The 18,465-nt window shown below is 50.4% G+C and overlaps 1 protein-coding gene across 1 annotated transcript in view; it reads right to left on the bottom strand.

Moving 5' to 3' along the window:
• Positions 1 to 18,465, bottom strand: part of DAAM1 (dishevelled associated activator of morphogenesis 1) — a 93,060-nt gene that overhangs the window by 10,430 nt on the left and 64,165 nt on the right. Inside the window, exons 7-19 of the mRNA XM_084207131.1 lie at positions 18,034 to 18,367; positions 16,742 to 16,852; positions 16,551 to 16,654; positions 16,056 to 16,122; positions 15,344 to 15,461; positions 15,081 to 15,219; positions 14,674 to 14,732; positions 14,172 to 14,359; positions 13,557 to 13,862; positions 13,359 to 13,466; positions 7,838 to 7,941; positions 2,667 to 2,751; positions 1,779 to 1,885 (exon numbers count right to left, since the gene is read on the bottom strand). Of these exons, the coding sequence (XP_084063257.1) occupies positions 1,779 to 1,885; positions 2,667 to 2,751; positions 7,838 to 7,941; positions 13,359 to 13,466; positions 13,557 to 13,862; positions 14,172 to 14,359; positions 14,674 to 14,732; positions 15,081 to 15,219; positions 15,344 to 15,461; positions 16,056 to 16,122; positions 16,551 to 16,654; positions 16,742 to 16,852; positions 18,034 to 18,367 (1,830 nt within the window). The remainder of the gene's footprint in view (positions 1 to 1,778; positions 1,886 to 2,666; positions 2,752 to 7,837; positions 7,942 to 13,358; positions 13,467 to 13,556; positions 13,863 to 14,171; positions 14,360 to 14,673; positions 14,733 to 15,080; positions 15,220 to 15,343; positions 15,462 to 16,055; positions 16,123 to 16,550; positions 16,655 to 16,741; positions 16,853 to 18,033; positions 18,368 to 18,465) is intronic.

Raw genomic sequence — 18,465 nt, 5'->3', positions numbered from 1 at the left:
CAACACTTGGGTGAGAGCCTGTGAAGAAGAAAGGTGACCTGTGATAGAAAAGCTAATTCTGAGTGTCAGTGAGCCCCGAGGGCTCAGGTCTGAGCTCCACAGCTCCATCCTGCCTGCCTCTGACACTCAGCAAGCACACAGCCCATCCTCGCTGCCTTGCTCAGGGAGGATGGGATCATTTCTATTTTTGATCTCCCAGTGCAATCTCCAATTGTAAAACTCACTGACCTTGCCAACAAGTGACTGGCTTGAAGTTCAGCTAAGAAATTCAAAGACCTCAGTGCTCAGTGCAATTCAAATAAGGAGCTTCAAGATTTTAACCCGGCACCTCTAGAGGATGTGCATGCAATAGATAAGGTTATTCATCCCTGAAGACTCCTAAGTCTTAAATGATTGCTACAGGAGCAGGAAGAAATGACATTTCCTTTCAGTCTCTCATGGTCTCAGGAGCCCTGGAGATGAGTCAGTCCTGAGGTGAGAAGTGGGACTCATCTACACAGCAGGACAAAATGTACATACATCAGGCTGGAATATTCATTAGGATGAAAGAGAAAGGAGCATGGTGTTATCATTCTAACAGCACTTCCCACCTGGGACACAATGAATCATAGAATGGTTTGGGTTGGAAGGGACTGAAAGATCATTTAGTTGCAACCCTTCTGCCCTGTAGGGACACCTTCCATCTGACCAGGTCAGCTCACAGAATCTCAGAATCAGCAAGGGTGGAAAAGACCTTCAGGATTATCCAGTCCAACCACCAACCCAGAACCATCAAAAAAATCCACCTCCCCATCCCTCTCCCCTGTTCTGTCCAGCTGCTACTTGTATGGGAGCACAACCCTGATTTTAGGACCAAAGCATCACAAATAATCCTTATAATTTGGAGCACCTTGCTTGCCCTCCTGTCTGCTTGGCCCACTCATTTCTTGATTTTATAAACAGTAAGAATGGCTTATTTCCCAAGCAGGCTCCATGGAGCAGCCACTGGCCAAAATGTGTCCCCTGAGGCACCAACCTGCTCATTTCCAATGGCCAAAATGTGTCCCCTGAGTGTTCCAGATTGCAAGGCAAGATGTGTTCTACCACCATCTGTATGGCAGGTGTCTTGTGTCAAGTGGGCAGTTTGCCTCATCTCTCTCTCTTTCTCTGAGTGATCACAATCACTCCTCCCTTGGGAGGGGACATCTGCTGATAACAGGCATGGCTGATAAGAGCTACAACATCCCACCGGGGGATGTGAGCCAGAGGGAGGAGCCAAGCGTTGCTGCCCAGATATAATCTGGAGATTCTGGAATAACTGCACAGCTTCTCCTCTGGATTCCCCAGAGGAATAGCAGCTGCCTCTTCTTCCAGTGGATCTTTGGAGGAGCACTACCCCCCTTTCTACAGGATCCCTGCTCCAGCAGAACCACCCCTGACACTGCAGGAGGGTTGCAGCCCCTTTTCCAACTGGACTGCTACCAACACCCTGACCCACAGGGTGTCAGATTGAGTTCTGACTCTGTTGGTGTTGTTCTAGTGCACTGCATTGTTTTATTTTATCCTTTTATTTTCTTCTCTATTAAAGAACTGTTATTTCCTGCTCCCATATTTTTATTTGCCTGAGAGCCCTTTAATTTAAAATTCATAGCAATTTGGAGGGGTGGGGAGGGTTTACATTCTCCATTTCAGGGGAGGCTCCTGCCTTCCTTAGCAGACTCCTGCCTTTCCAAAGCAGGACACTGAGGCACCAGCCTGCTCCTTTCCAATGGCCAGCATGTGTCCCCTGAGGCACCAACCTGCTCATCTCGAAGAGGAACCGGTCAGCCTTGGCCATGCGGTCCAGCTCGTGCTTATGCTCTTCCAGCAGGTCAATGTCTCCTTTTTCAGGAACAAACTTCAGGAGCTGAACAGGAAAAAGCACAGCAGTGGATATGAGATCCATGCACACTTTTTCAGGAGCTAAAAAGTGGTTTATTTCCCCGAGTCTAACACGTTTTCAGCATGTACAGGCAGTGACCCCGAGGCACCTGTGAAATAAGTGGTATTGCTGTCCCTGTGACCTTCCTCACATTGCTCCATCACGTCAGTGTCTCCTGCCTCTGCCCTGCCATCACTCAGCTTTTACAACAAATGAATTAAGTCTGCTCCAAGGAGGTTTCAACATCAGCTTTGCCAGAGGAGATGTCAGTCAGGGACTCCCATTTGCTGCAACTCTACTTATTAGCAGATGGAAATTTTGTGAAATGAATCCTCCCACATCTCTGCTCAAAGTGCAATTACCAGCTCAGCTTTAAGGACAGGTGAATAATACGCCTCCAAAGGGATTCAGAGGGGGCAAAAATCGGATTCCCCTTTTGAGGACTGCAAAAACACTGTCAAACCTTTCAAAAATAAACCACTACTGAGCACAAACTTCAAGCTGCAGCCACAAAAAGGCAAAATAGCCCCACCTCAGGGCCCCAGGGCAGACCCAGGTACAGGAATGGCACAAGAGGGCCATGCTGCTCCCAGCACTCATGCCACAACCAAGCTGCTTTCCTGCTGCTCCAGCCCACCTGGGTGGTTTTTCAGCATGTGCCTGGTAAATAATTTGGGGCCAGAGCTGTGCTTTTGGTCCCAAGCACTTTGCACAGCGTTGTCCCCGCACGAGGCAGCCACAGAGGAGCAGGAGACACGCTGCCCACCTGTTCCAGCATGTCTTTTGGGAGGTCCTCCTGCTCATCCATCGTCAAAATCGCTCGTTTGATCTCGTCATTCGAGAGTTTCAGCCTGGGAGGTGGATGGAAAGGAGAGTTATTCCCAACCCAGCAGTCGGGGAAGGCTCAGGAGAGTTTCCTTACACACCTGTGCAGCATGCACAGCTGAACCCCCAGCCAGCAGCAGCATCACAAACAGCTCTATCCAGCATGTTAGGAAGGAGGATGTGTGAGAAATGTGGTAGGACCGTGCTCTGCCAAGGCTCAGCACAGCACAGAGGAGCCCTGGCCCTGCTGCAAACAGGGGGCCAAATCCCCCCAAACCAATTCCCTCTCCCCACACTGCAGCTGCCATTCCATTCCCTATTTCCCAGTTTAACAGCACTTTATGTAAGGATTGTAAGCAGTACATTAAATATCCAACTTTCAGATGTAACTCTTGCCCATAGCAATTTTGCCCCTGCAGTTCCAGCACCCCCAAAGGCCACAGGGCCAGTGAGGTTACATTCCCACTGGCTCAGGAGTGCAGCTCAGCACTGCCCCTGAACCCACTGCCACAACCCTTAGAGAAAATCTGGCCAAATTCCACTGCTGCTCTTGGATTCAAACATTGTCCCTCCCACTTTTCCTGGCCACCTTTGGCTGGAGTCTTCCTCTACAAAAAAATTAGAAAGAAATCCAAAATTTGGACAAGTGAATGTTCAGTATCCCAGGAAACCCATCAGTTTGGTTTTCTTTGGAGGGGAGGGGACTCAATGCTCTTGGAAGTGTAAGATGCTGGAAACCATCCTCTCCTCCACCTTTTTCTTCCTCTACTTCACCCAACAGGAATTGAAGATGCAGCCTCAAATTGGAGATTTCCAAAACCACAGACCACTGTGTCACAGGGAGCACCAGCAGGCTGGGCTTTCCTGGCAGGGATCTTTCTGCCAGCAGCCCACACTGAGCTGAGGCAACAGAGAGATGGAAAGACGCCCTCAGCTCCTCCTGGGCTACAGCAGCCATTAATTACACTTTAATTTGACTGCAAGGAACCGCTCCCTGCAAGGACTTTGATTGCAAAACCACACGTATTTTTATTATTCTTTGCATTGTGGTCTATAAAATAATCTAAATTAAATAAAGGGAAAGCCCAGCAACTCCCGCAACTCCATTTACATCCTCTCTCTCTCCTGGCGTGCAGTCATGGTTAAAGCCATTGCAACAGATCCAGCTTAAAAAATGTAATTCCCTGTACTTGCATGCAGGGAAAAACCACAGAGTTGAAAAGACCTGTTTGAGGAACCCCATGGCCCCAGTATCAGTGATCAGTGCTGCTGAAACACTGGATGTGGCTCAAAGGAATGAGCTGAAACCAGAAACACACCCTACAGCAGGATGTGAAACCTTGGAAGTCAACCTGATCAGCAGATCAAAAAGAAGATTGGGAATTGACTTGATCACTCAGTAATTAAACAAGGAGGGTGTTTTTCACCCCCACATCTCTTCAGGGAGCAGACTGAGACTGTGGAGTTGGCTTTTGGAAGCTAAAGCTGATACAGGAAGGGTTCTGGTCTCTAAGGCCAGGGTAGCAAGGGCCTGGTTTAGCTTGGAATATTTTGCTCAAGACTGGAAGTGAAGGATTAGCTTTGTTGAGACAGGTGCATCTCACAGACCTGGTAAGTAAATCTTCATTCTTTCTGAGCCCATGTTTCTCATCCTGCACTCAGTCCTCTCTGACCTCCTCCTCAAGGGAGCACCCTAGGGAGGGTCTGTTAACTAAGGAGTGAATTAAAATCTACCTCAGCCAGGGGAGGAAGCTCAAAGATTGCACTGAGCAGAGGCCAAGACAATTGCTGGGGTCATCACACAAGGAACAAATCCAGAATCCTTGGAAAATGTCCCCTCTGCTGCTTGCAGGAACAAGCAGCCACACCCTGGGGTCACCCTACCTGTCCCTCACAATGGCAGTGGCCAGGATGGGACATGATCCGAGATGGGATATGGAACTGCAAGAGAACTCCTTTTACACCCAAGCAGAAACAGGAATGCTCAGACCACCAACACCAGTCTCCACCCTGATGAAAAGCAGATATTGGCTAGGTCTGGGCACCTGGGAGACAAAAATGCTCCTGGGAGAAGTGGTGGTGAGGCAGCTACTCCTCATCCACAGCAATCCCCTAAAGCACAGAAAAGTACCCTCACCATCTCCAGGAGGGCGGAGAAAGATGAGGGTGACTTTTTTAAACCCTTACTCATTGAAAGCAGAGTCAACAATAAAAATGCATTTAAAAAGAAAGAGGTTGGACAAAAAAACCCCCAACTTTTCTCAGGAATCATCACAATCCAGTGCCAAGAACAAGAGCCTGCCCCTGCATCAGCAGAGAGCGAGCGCGGGGCGCCAGAAGAAAACAGCTTCTCAGACAATTTGATGGGAAAGGGGCCAGTGAAAGCTAGAAGCTTATCTATAACCACAATAATTATCATTGTTGGCAGCAGCTGTCGAAGGCGAGCCGTCTGAGAGGAACGGGGTCACAGGACTTGCTGTCACAGGGATTTAGAGGCTGCAGCCCGGCAATGAGAGGTGACAGCTCGCCAGCCCGGCCCGCTCGGCGTGGCTTTTGTCAGAGCCCGTGGAGGACGTAATAAGTGTGAAGGGGAAAAACAAATTCTGCCAGGAAAGGGACGCGCCCTCCCTGAAAAGCCACATTCATCTGAGGGGGAAAAAAAACGCCTCATGTCGCCTGGCTGGGAGAGAGGAATCAAACGAGCCATTCACAGCCGGAAAACGATGGAGAGAGGGGTGGATTTGCATCTGGCAGAAAGCAGGACTAAAAATACACAGCCACGCACAGGGAGCAAAAGCAAGGACGTGGTGGGTTCACAGAGGGAGACACGGTGAGGCACTGACATCAGCGAAGCCTTCTCCAGGAAACAGAAGGAAAAAGCAAGCGTTAAAAATGTTCTTGTGCTGCATTACAAGCTGGAGGAAAATCCAGTGATCTCACTGCGCAGTAATTTCTCCCAAAGCAAGGGAAACAGGCAAAAAAATAAATCTACAGAGAGAGATAAAGTATCTCACTGGCCGTAATCTTTCCACGCTGCGAGCCAGACAATGCCTGGTGAGCTCACAAATGTCTGGGCTAAACCAGGGGCCAAGCCTGCAGGTCCTTTCACATGTGAAAGTCTGCTCAGCCCCGTGGTGGCCATGCAAGCCAGGTGGGACAGCAGCAGCCCAGCTGCCAGCCCAGTCCCTTTGGAACACTTGGGAGCAGGGAGCCACTGCTCTGCCCAGCTCTGGGATGGGCAGCTGCAGAAGGGTTTGCCCAGTGATACACACAGTCTGCTGGAGATGCAGGAGCTGGACCTGACAATACTAAAAGGGTGCCTGGGCTTTATCCCTACACCACCTCTGAGGCACTCGGCATCAAATCCCCCAAAGGGATTTTGGGGAGAGAAGCTCAACTGTGGTGCTGGGAGTACCACGGGATGAACTCCAAAGCATTTCCAAAGCAGCATCTGGGGCAAGTCACTGCAACTTCAAAGCCACACATCCCTGCATGAGGATGGGCCTGGGAAAAGCCACATAGAGGCCTGAGGACCACCTTGCAGGGCAAGTCTGATCCTGCCATTCCCCTGGGAACTGGCCCACAGGGAAAGGCAGGCAGGCAGCAACCTCCATCCGGCCCTTTTTGTGGGATTAGTTACTGGCAACTGGTTTCCAGCCATTGCTTTCTTGGAAGAGAAAGGTTTGCTGGTGAGATGAAATTGAGCCCTTCACTCAGTAAGATGTGCAAGATGCCTTTGAAGTTAAGTGCTTGGGTCTCTCCCCTTCCCACTGAAAGGATCTATTTGTGTGCTTAACTTCCAAATATACACTTAAACCTCTGGCTGAATCACACCTAAACCCACTCCACGCTCAACCTACATATGCCAGGAGCAGCTCAGCCCCAAATCCCATCGTTTTACTTGCTAATAGCTGCCTGCCACAGACATACTCATTTGCCTGCTTTAAACTCTGCTTTCATCATCATCCCTTTTTATTTGGACTGCTAGGAAGCACAAAAATCCCCAGAAGCAGCCCAGAGCAGAGCCAGCCACAACCAGGGCAGCTTTACCCCCAAATGCTGCGGCACTCATCGCTCTCACTGCCCACAGGCTGCCAGCCACCTCTGGGAAAAGCACCAGGGGCTGAGTTACCCACCCAGATGGTTTTTGTTTTGCCTCTCCAAGCTTTCTAGGGAAGGAAATCAGCTGGGCTGCCCAGACAAGGCACCATCTCCATTTGGAAGAACCAGACAGAACCCACAGGCTGGGAAAATACTGAATTCATCTGCAACCCCAACCTGCCAGCCATGCTGCTACATCCTGGCCAGTTCTGGGTGGCACAGAAGCTTCTGTGCCTCCAGACAGCAGAGTGAATATTTTTAAATTTTACTGATGGTGGATTTATTTTTTGCTGGGTGAGTCAGAAACAAGTGGTATTTTCTGCTGTTCTCTGGCTGCTTTTTCACAAGTAGCTACACTGACAGCTCATCCTTTCAGACCACCACAACCTGGTTTGCCTTTTCTCAGGAAATTCAGTCTTACTGGTGTAGTTTATCTTGCCAAAATATTTTTGGCAGCTGTTTGGAGATCAGATTAAATTGTTGGTAGCAGTGCTGAGCCTGCCTGGTGAAGGGTGTGAGGGAGGCTGTCAGATCACCAGGGCAGCTGTAAGAGGGGAACATCCCCTTCCCAAAATTCAGATGTGGGCACCAAGGTCCTGGCTGAACCACTCCTGCTCCCTGCACCCTGCTGACACCCAGCACTTCCCCAGCCCAGACAGATCCTCTTCAACCACCAGCAAAGAGCAAACAAAACCCAGGCTGAGAAAGATAAGAAGTGAAACCAACCCCCTTCCACCTCCTGTGAAAGCTCCCTGGGTATCCCAGCCCCTCAGGGGGCTTTCCAGGGACACCAGATTGCCACCTACCCAGGGAATGGCACTGCCCCCCTCCCTCCAGGTCACCCCACCCTGAGGCTGTAAGGCTATAGCTGGGTTCAGGTGCCACTGGCTCTCCTGCTGCACCCGCTCCTGTCACCAACCCCCTGCTCCAGGGATGAGGAGCACACTCAGAGCAGCCCAGGGCAGGGTATTAAGCATCCCCCCACTCCCCAGAACAAGGCTTTAACCATACCTGGAGAGGAGGATGTTGCAATTCTGAGCTCTCCTGCCATCTATGACAGAAAGCTCCTTGACTTTGTGCCGGGAACTCAACGTGTCATCGATGGCATCTTCCTTCTACGAGAAAATAAGAATAAGAAAAGCCTGGAGAAGAGCCACGGAGCAGCAAGGACATTTAGTGCTCTCAGCACACAGCAGTGTGATACACAGAGGGCCCCCATAAATCAGGAGTGTCACCACAGGTTATGGGTAAAACCCCTTGCCTGTAAGCGAAACACAGTAAGTCATTTCATAAACCAGAGCTGGCTCTGAAGCCACTGGTTAGAAATGTAAATATTTTCTCAGACAGGGAAGATTTAAAAATCTGCAAACACACGGGCGCTGCTGAATAAATAGAGGCTGGCTTTCTCAGCATACATACTTGTGATACTTCATTAAACCCTCACATGGAGGATTTCATTATGGGCTGCTGCACACACTCAGCATCGCTCTTGTTCCTCAGCCCTGCTCCAGACATCTGTGATCACCCTTCATGCATCAGTCCTCCCGAGCCAGCTAACCAATACATGCTATCAGACTTGCAAAGGCAACCAGCAGCTTTTCCAGTGAAACTCTCCCAAAAAAAGGGATTTGAAAGCAGGAATTGGTGTGGAATAAGCACCTGTATCTCCTCAGTGGCTTAAACACATTACCTTCAGATGAGTAACAATACTGTGGTTGTGGGCAAAGGGGCAGATCTACATAACAGCAGCTTTGTAGGGCTGCCCGAGGAGTTCATGTTGCCCCAGGTTTTAATTTACCATATTGCATATTTTAGTAAGGTTAATCAATTAAGAGCTGGCTATTCAATCCTTCTGGAAGGAACACAATCTGGAGCTGCAAGGTCCTGAACGTTACAGATCCACACTAAACATCCACAAGGTAGGAGACCTGGCACATGGCCACTGCAAGGGCCAAGAGTGAGCACTGAAATCACCATTTTTTTACTCATTTTCTTGTTTCAACGAAGAAAACATGCAGATATGAGAAGTGGGAAGAGAGGAAGGGGATGGAAAATGAGCCCCAAGTCACCTGGCACCAGCTGCCCCTCTCATGTGCCTTGCCAGCTCTGACCAAGCAGAGAGCTTCAACCCGTGGGTTTATTTCCATCTTCTGAAAACAAAAACTGCTCAGGGGTAGGAGCTTCTCTGTGGAGTTAAAAATCCAACTCCTGGACTCAGACATTGGCTTCCACCTCAGGCCAGGCAGCAGAGAAGGTGGGTTCTGCCTTACCAGCCTCCCCAGCACCAACTTTCAAGCTGCTCCCTCTGGTGATCTTTGCACCTCTCTGATCCAACCCCGTTTGTCACACATGAACCCCCCTGAGAAGCAGCCACGTGTCCCCGTGTCCCTGTCCCCAGCCCCACATCACACTCCTGCAGGTGCTCACTTACCTGTCTGGAGCTACCATTCACAAAGAAGTCCTACAGCCATAGCAGAAGCATGGAAAAAGGCAGTAAAAACACATGCAGTTCAGTGATCTCAGCAAAACCAGAGGGAACTGAAGCACAGAGAAGGGGAACGTGCAGTATTGGGGGGGGGGGGGGTTGGCAGCATGGGGGTGCCAGTGCCAAAATAGGGGGGATGCAGGTGAAAATGTGGGTTATGGGATGTGCAGAAGGGGAGAGCTGATGGAAGAGGAGGCTCCTGAACGGATCAGGCCAAGGCACGTTGAGCACAGGGGTGAGGAGGGGACACGGGATGAGGTGGGAGGATGCTGGCCAAGCCCTGCTACTGGCCCAAAGGCACAGCACTGCTCAGCCCGCCGTGCCTGGAGGAAAATTGCTGGTTCTTGCACATCTGAGGGACTGAAATGCCAATGTGACTGCCAGGAAAAACAGGGCTTGTAAGTGGAAATAAGGAGAGGCGCATCCCGCAGCAAAACTTCACCACTGGCCACAGCAACACGCTTCCCCTCGAGTTCTCATCCTCTTCCTCCTCCTCCCTGCTTCTCCAGGGCTCAGCAGCCTGGCCCACCAGCAGCATGGCCCTCCCCAGACCTGGCTGTGCTGCTGGGCTCTCCCCAGCAGGCTGGAAGCAGGTGCAGTAGAGCTGGCACCACACACATGTGCACACACACAGAGTTTTCCTTCCCAAACCCCTAGGCTGAGTTCTGCTGATCAGGAGTCTTGTGGCTAGAAGTCTCTGGTTCAGTTCAGGCTAAGGATCAGTGTTTCACTAATCAATCCCTACCCAGCAGCCTCATTTGTGGGACAGGCACAAAGCACACCCACAAGCTGCCATGGGTACCTTTATCTTCATTTAACTGGTCCCTAATTAGGAGCTCTTCCTTCCATTTCAACCCTCAGACCTGCCCCACGATGCTCAGACTTGCTCCAGGCTGCTGGAGAGGGAGGACAGGGTGGCTTTCTCTGCAGTGCCCTGCTCCAGGAGAGGGAGGGCTCCTCAGGCATTAAGGTAAAGGCTCACTACAAAAACCCTCCTGCCTCAAATCAGCCTCATCCCTGCCCCTCTCCCTCACAGGAACTGTGATTCAGCCTCTGCTGCAGGATGGTGTAAGGAGGAGCAGCTTTAAATGTGCTGCCACCATCCCCACAAACAATTCCCAGCCCTGCTGTCCCTGGCCCCTGTGCAGGTCACTCTCCCTTGCATGGAGGAGCTGGAGCCTTTACTTCCTTCATCCTTTTTTGGGAGATGAATTCTTTCCCAGCTCGCTGCTAAGCCCCTGGTTCAACAACACATGTTTTTTTCCACTTGGCCCTGACTCTTTTACATCACTCACCGCTGCAGGACCTGCCAGAACTGCCCTGGCTGTGTCACTGCTACTTATCAACATCACTCCCAGCCTCTACCCCCGTGAAGACTCTCAAGACCTCCTGACAGAGGCACAAACCCCTGTGCAGTTTAAGCCCTGATGGTCCTGGACTTGCCTTTCTCCATCGCTACATGCCCACCCTTACACAGCTGCTGCCAGTTCTCATGCCACAGCCAAAATCTCCTGTTGGCTTTTCTGTAAATGCTGGTATTCTGAACAGCTGCAGGGCTCAGACCTTCTCTGGGGACAGGGACATCTGCAGAGCCTTGGCTGGGAGGCTACAGGCTCTCCTCACAGCTTCATGCCTTCTGAGGCAGGGATGCTCCCCAGGAAGCCCAGAGGGTTCCTGTCCTCCCCACATGGAAAGGGCCCTTCCCAAAAGCTGCAGAGCTCAGCTAATAGCCTGCATTTACATCCCAGCCTGTGATGTGGGAAAAACATTTAAAGAGATGCTTAAGTACAAGGTTAAGCCTCGGGTCTGTGCAGCACTTTGGGATTCCCAGGCACTCTGGCAGCAAAACCAGACAAATCCTAGCCAAGGCAGCCCCAGAGCAGCCACCCTGGGGGGGTCAGAGAGCTCTGTGCACTGCACACACCTCTGCCTGCTGTCCCCAAGTCCTGCTGGGGCACTGGCCACAGGGATGCACCCCTGACCGTGCATTTTCAGAGCCCTGCTTTGTCTGGGGGCATGGGCAGACAGGCAGCCCCTGATGCCCCATGTCCTGTGGATGTTGAGACTCAGGATAAGTGAGAGGCACCATCACTGAGCAAGTGGCTCAAGAGAGAGAGTGGCTCAAGAGCAAGGGAGAACCCTGCTCCTCCCTTGCTTCTTCGTGACAGAAACCAAGTTTTGCTGGAGCTTGAACATGCTGTGAGTTATGAAACCATTATTAGTTCATTGTGCCTCAGGGACAGGCTGTTCACTCCCCCAGCCCCCCACATGTACACAGAGCCCTGTGGTCTGCATCTGTTACAGAACCACAGAATTGGGCTGGAGGGACTTGAAAGATCCTCCAGTCCAACCCCCCTGCCATGGGCAGGGAACATTCCACTCAACCAGGCTGCTCAGAGCCCCATCCAGCCCGGAACACTTCCACCTCTCCTGAGCTCCTGGAGCAGATCTAACCCCACACACTGCTGGTGCCTGCCCTGCTGCTGGCTGCAGAGCCATGCACCCCCTCTCCATCCTGGGAGCACCCTGGGGATTCCCAGCTGGACAAACACGTCCCTCAGGCCAGGGGAGATGTGTCCCACGGCTCCACTCACACAGAACGAACCACAAGGAACTTGTGCATCACGTCCCCAAGGGCAGCTCCAGCCCCAGCAGCATCTCACAGGTGGGATTTTGCCTTGCCTTTCCCATCTGCCTTTCAGATGCTCTCACAGCATCTTCTGCCAGTGCCACCCCAGCCCCTGGCTCCTCCATTCAGCTCCCTTCTGGTCCTCATCCCATCTGGGGTGTAAGCTCATGTCACAGCTCTCCTTGCACCACCTCCCTGTTCCTCCTGGCCCCAAACCTAACCAGCCACTTCACCCAGCAGGACCTCAGCCAAGCCAAATTATTTTTAAATTCCTGCCTGGCAATAATCCCCATCACACCAGGTGACTCATGGGCTCGAGCCTGAGGGCAAACCATCCTGCTGACACTCAGGTTTCTATTCTTGCTCCTCTTCCATTTCCATTCCTTGTCCTCAGACATGCCCTCCAGTAGGCATGCATGAGTCAAGCTCAAAAAACGCCAGGAGAAAGAGACATTGCTGTGGTCACCTATTCCCAAAACACTGGGGCAGGCAGCACCTACTTCTGCTGGGTTACTCTTGATATTGCCCTGCTCTAATCCACCCTGATCTTTCCCTCAATTAGCCTCTGGAACAGATTAAACTCTCACACTGCCTAATGAGCTTATGGGTCTGCTCCACTCCTTCCTGGCACCATCCCTCTGACTGGGCCTGGCACGAAGGAGACAAGCTGCTCTCTCCTCCCAGGAACACAGCCAGATGTTCAGCAGGTGAACATCCTTTTCCAGCCTCTCTCCTTGCTTCTTCTCCTGCCTTCTTGAAACACTCATTGCTTTTGCCCATTTTCACCCTGCCTGGGGTAAAATAAGTGTCTAATTTTCTTCATGTGCTTTGATGCCTTCCAAACTGGGGTTACAGTGCTTGAGCAGGAGATTAAAAAGCAGAGACTTCTGCCTGCAATGACATTATTTTGGTTTGGGATATTTGCTCAAAGCTCACATTTTGCTCTTGGCTCACTACAAAAATAAAAGAAGAGACCCACCCATGGTAGATGTGGGCAAAACTTAGTCCCTCTTGGCCAGAGAGGGATAGAAATTTTCCACCCAATACAGACACATAGAGAAGTTGCTGTTAAGAGCAATCCAAAAATATTACCCAACTGTGGCCACATCTGGGGGTTATTTTCATAACATTCCCTGTCTTTTTTGTGTGTGTCTGTGTCTGTGTGTTTTTTTGGTGATCCATCTTCAGGATGCACGTGGTCAGGTGTGTGGAATCAGGCCCATGAGCCATGAGCAGCTGCCTCAACACCAAGGCTCTGGCACACGGATGAGAGGACAAAGCAGATGAAGCTGATCTGGCAAACATGGCTTTGGTATGAAATAAAGATGGGAGATGTGTTTTGGGGCCACCAGTGAAACCAGGTGATCCCATAATGGTGGCTCCTCACCCAGGTGTGCCCACCCTGGGCCAGCTGTTACCTGCTGTCTTTGGTAGGCTGAGAATGTCCTCTCCAGATCTTCAAGGTCCAGGATTTTGAACACTTTTGTGTCATCTATGTTGGTCCACACAGTGCCTGCCAGCTTGTTCTGCAAGACAGTGGGAGCATTGCAGGTGGGGGTCCCCACCCACTGCCCTTACATCACCATCCAGCACCTCCAAATTTTTGCCCAGCTTACCTCTGGAAGCTTGGACCAGTTGAAGGACTTGAGGGCGTTGGTTGGCTGAGGGATGCTCTTCTTCTTGAAGGCCATGCCCGGGGGTGGTCCAAGGGGAGGCATCAGCCCACCCAGGGGTGGGGGGCCAGGGGGAGGTGGGGGACCACCGGGAGGAGGTGGTGGGGGAGGAGGTGGGGGACATACCCCTGGGAGTGGTGGGGGTGGTGGAGGGGGAAGAAGAGAGCCGGGAGTTGGAGAAGGTGAGGGGCCGCCAGGTGCTCCTGGTGCCATGGGAGGTCCTCCAGGACTGGCAGCACAGATTGCCCTCTGGGAGAGAAAGAGGAATGGGGACTGGTCATATGGAGGTGAGGGATGCCACCTAAAAAATACCCCCATGCTGATTTTTAATTAATTTGGCTAAATTTTAGGAAACAAAGGAAGCATTCAAAGACTTCAACACTCCTGACTGAGGCTCAATGCAGCTGAGAGGCAAAATCAGCCATCACTAGGGACAGACACCTTGGTGGCCCTTCCAACAAGCCTCTTTCTCAGTCCCCCCATGCAGCTCAGCCTCCTGGAATCACCCCACAGCACTGCAGGGGGTCAGGGACTGGGCCCACAGGTGTGAGGTCTCACCCTGCTCATCTCGTGGAGCTGTGCTGTCAGATCTGCCACCTGCTGCTTGACCTGCTTGTGCTCGCTGGACTCCTTCTCCAGCTTCTCCTTCATCTTGTTCAGCGTCTGCATCATCTCCTCCTTCTCCTGGGCCTTGGCATCACACTCCCTCTCCTTCTTCTCCAGCTTCTGCTGCAGCTCTGAGTGCTCTGAAACAGCCCCACATTTTGGGTGACAAACACTCCTTTTTGCCAACAGCAGCCCATGGGGGGCTAAACCCCACACTGCCCTGCAGAGAACCTGCAGCTGGCAAAAGGGAGCTTGTGCTGTGCCTCAATACCCCATCTGGAGCCTCTCCATGAAAAAATATTATTTGCTTTGCCCATTTCCAATGTCAGCCCCACGGCATGATACTATCTCAGCCCTTCAGTAAAGCCTGCAGATACACATATAAATAAACATACAAATACATGTGTATGGTAACTGTGTTAGACTTGACACTGTGTATTCCTCCATCACTCACCTTTTCTCATTTTCTCTGCTTGCTCTTTCCACTGTTTGACTTCATTTTCATTAACTAACCTAAAAGGAGAAGAGATGTAGCACATGAGACAATCCTACTACAGCAAACAGGAGACCATCACCAGCAAGGAACACGACTGAGTAAGTGAGATTTAAGGCTCCCAAACTAACAGCTCTGCTGCATCCCCCTCAGCAGGGTTATGTAAAATTTATCAGGGAACACACAAAAACTCCTAAATCTCAAATATTATTTGCAAGAGCTGTCTAACAAAAGGGATGGGCTTCATTGCTAGGGTAGGGTGAGTCCTGGGAGGCCAACAGCTCCAGGGATGCTGGCTCGTGTCCAAGGAGCAGGAACACCGCTGTGTGACAGTGACCAGCAAGGAGCAGTGACCCTTGAGCACTCACATTCGTACAACATTTTTAATGTTGAAGTTTTCCAGGGGAGTGGCGTCGGGGTCCTGCCCTTTGTCACTCTGGATGACAATCTGCTGCACGATCCTGTCCAGCAGCAGCCAGTACTGGACCGTGTTGCCGCTTCTTTTATCTGCGGGGAAGGAAGGGGAGAGACTGACGTGAGCAAAGGGCAGGCTGTGACACTGCTGGCCCAAAGGGCTGGGCTGCCAAGCCTCCAGCAAGCCCTGGCTTTCCTGGCCCCTCCTGGGACTCACAAGGCATCTGGAGACAGTGGTGCAGGATGGACATAAAGTGCGGGTACGCCTCGCTGTGCGTCAGCCTCTTCCTCGTCAGCTCGAACATCTGAGTTGCACTTTTGGTGTCAATGTGGACCTGTGGGCAGGAGCCAGGTGAGGTCAGGCCACCCACTGCAGCCACAACAGCATCTCCTGTTCCCTGAGCCTCAGCTTCACACCCCAGGAGGCACCCCCACCCAGAACTGACTGACAAACCGGACCCCATGCCCTGCGAGGGGCAAACAGATCTGTTGGGCAGGCAAAGGACAAAAGGGCTAAAGCAGGCTCTAGGACAGATGCTGCAGAAGAGCAGGGCAACAGGAAAGACTCCCAAGCTCCACATTTTTATCCAGAAGATCACTCTATGTCCCTTTGACTACTCTTTTAAAACTAAGTGTGACATTGAGTGCCAGCGTCTTCATCAGCAGCATTCACAGAATCACAGAATTTTTAGGTTGGAAGAGACCTTTAAGATAATCGAGTCCAACCCATGTTCTAACACCTCAACTAGATCATGGCACCAAGTGCCACATCCAGTCTTTTTTTAAACACATCCAGGGATGGTGAATCCACCACCTCCCTGGGCAGATGATTCCAGTATTTGACCACTCTTTCTGTGAAAAACTTCCTCCTTAATTCTAGCCTGTATCTCCCTTGGCACAGCTTGAGACTGTGTCCCCTTCGTACTCACCAGCTCAAATCTTTTGGCAAACTCCAGTTCATCTTCATTTCTAAGCATTTCAAAGAAATCTAAGTGCCTGAGGAAAGAAAGGGAAAAAAAACCAAAACCAGAACAACCTGTTAAAAGCAGATATAAATGTGACAATTAGTAAATTACAGGCAGCTGGTCTGTCAGCAGACCAGACACTAGGAGGGCTTGAAACACCAAGTGGACCTTCAGCTCTGACTTCCCAGTCACTACAGATGTGCAAGAAGCCTTTTGGGATGAAAGGAGGTAGATGAGGGCTGACAGCATCCCCTGAACCCCTGATGGCACATCCTTCTCAGCTCAACCCTACATTAGAATGCAGCAAAACCATGTTGGAATTTTTTTCTCCCTCTCTGGAGACAGCAAGGAATTTCTATGAGAGGTGTGACTCTAAAGCCATGTGATTTCCCCAGAGGCCAACACCTGAAGCAAGGGCAGCAGACAAAAATCCCGAGTGTGCTGGGGGTCCCTACTCACCGGTCGAGGGTTGAATTTTCATGTTGCCTCAGTTTATCAATGACTGGCTGGATGCCCAGCATGAGGAATTCATATCTCAGATGGAGTCTGAAATCCAGGCTTTCCTGCAAGGGACAGTTGTGGGCTCAGCACACCCTCAGGAAGTTCACTGAAATAAACACCCCGAGGCCTCCCTGTGCCCTGGTGCTCACCACGCCTGCCCCCTGACTCAGGACAGCATTGATGAAGGACATGATGGCTGTCTTGAGGCTCACTTCATCGCGGTACCGGCCCGTGCTCTTGTCCAGGTCGTTGATCAGCGTCTGCCAAACACAAGGGGTCAGCTCAGCGCCCTGGGACAGCCCCAGTGCTGCCCAGACAGCCAGGGAACACAGGCAGGAGCAGCTCCCTGTGCTGCTCAAACAGCCAGGGAACACAGGCAGGAGCAGCTCCCTGTGCTGCCCAAACAGCCAGGGAACACAGGCAGGAGCAGCTCCCTGTGATGCACCATCAGCTGCTGGCCACCCCAGCACCAGCCCATCCAGCTATGCTGCAGCCCTGCAGAGCTCTGATCCCAGGGACCCTGCACAAGCAAGCCTTTTTTTTTTTTTTTTTTTTTTTTTTTTGTGGGTTTCACCTTAAATAACTGTTTCTTCCCTCCTCCCTCCTGCAGATCCCATCAGACATGGCTCTGGGGTAATTCTGGATTTTTCAACTTGCAAACGGCCATAACAAAACACGTGCAAGCTGCCACTTAGATATTCAGGAGGAGAAAGGGATAGGAATGCTGAATTTCAGGGGCTGAGGGGTGAGTGGAGACCCGCTGTTGTGGTTTGGAATGGTGGAAATTTAGGGAAGTGATGTAAAACTTTTCGTTCTCAAGGATGAAGATAATTTTAGAAATAAATAATAAAAATTTTTCCCTTTAAATAACTCATCTTTAAAACAATATCCCATAAATCAACATAACCCATCAACAAACTCTAAGAAAACTTGTAGAAGACAGGAGGGACTTCATGATAACAGGGTTCCCCAAACAGCTGTTATCAGTGAAGAAATTAGAAACCACAAAATAACTGGTTTTTTCCCTCTTATAAAAAATCTTCATAACATTAACAAAAAAAAACTTCTCTCCCCAAGTAAACTGAAAAAAAAAAAAGCTATTTTAGAAATAATAAACTGACTAGAAATTTTAGGTTTTGTTTCTTTATATTATCATCAAGAAAAAAAAGGTTGCGGCGTGGAGAGAAGCACTCTGAAGAGTTTATTTTAATTCCTACTACCTTTTTTCCTTTTAATTCCTTTCCTTATTTCCTTTTAATTTATTAACAAAATTTTCTTTATACCCTTTTAAAGTTTTAAACCTGCTTTACCTTTCTCCTAATCCTTTCTCAAAACAAGAAGTAAATTAACAGTAATAATTAGCCGACACCAAACCCACTATACTCTTTAATATCAATTACCAAAAAATGAGTAAAAATCTCAAATTACCAAACCCACCTACCTGAAAACGAGTCCTTTCACTGGCATATTTCTGGTAGTGCAGCATGGCCTCCAGTACCTTCTTGTGGCCCCCAGGAACCAGGCACACGGCGCCCATGATTTCCAGCACTGCCACCTTTGTCTTAATATTCTCTGTGCTCAGACTCTGAGCAATGACATTGATGCTCTCCAGGTGGGCCAGGACGTGGGCCCGGCCCAGGGAGTTGTTCATTAGTGCTTTTATACATCCAATGAGCGAGGTATGTATTCGAGACTCTGCTGTCTCATAGTCCATGCTTTTGAGGAAGTTGAGGATACATGATAAGCCATCCAGGTCGATGAAGCGGGTCACAAACCTGCCAGAAAAAGGGGTTTTCACTTCAAAACAAAATGCTGGAAGTCTGCCTTTTACCCTCCAACAGCCTGCTGATGTGCACCTAGAACCTTCCTGCAC

The sequence above is a fragment of the Fringilla coelebs genome (genome assembly GCF_963513975.1).
Source record: "Fringilla coelebs genome assembly, chromosome: 6".
NCBI classification, from domain to species: Eukaryota; Metazoa; Chordata; class Aves; order Passeriformes; family Fringillidae; genus Fringilla; species Fringilla coelebs.
This window is presented reverse-complemented; position numbering and strand designations above follow the sequence as displayed.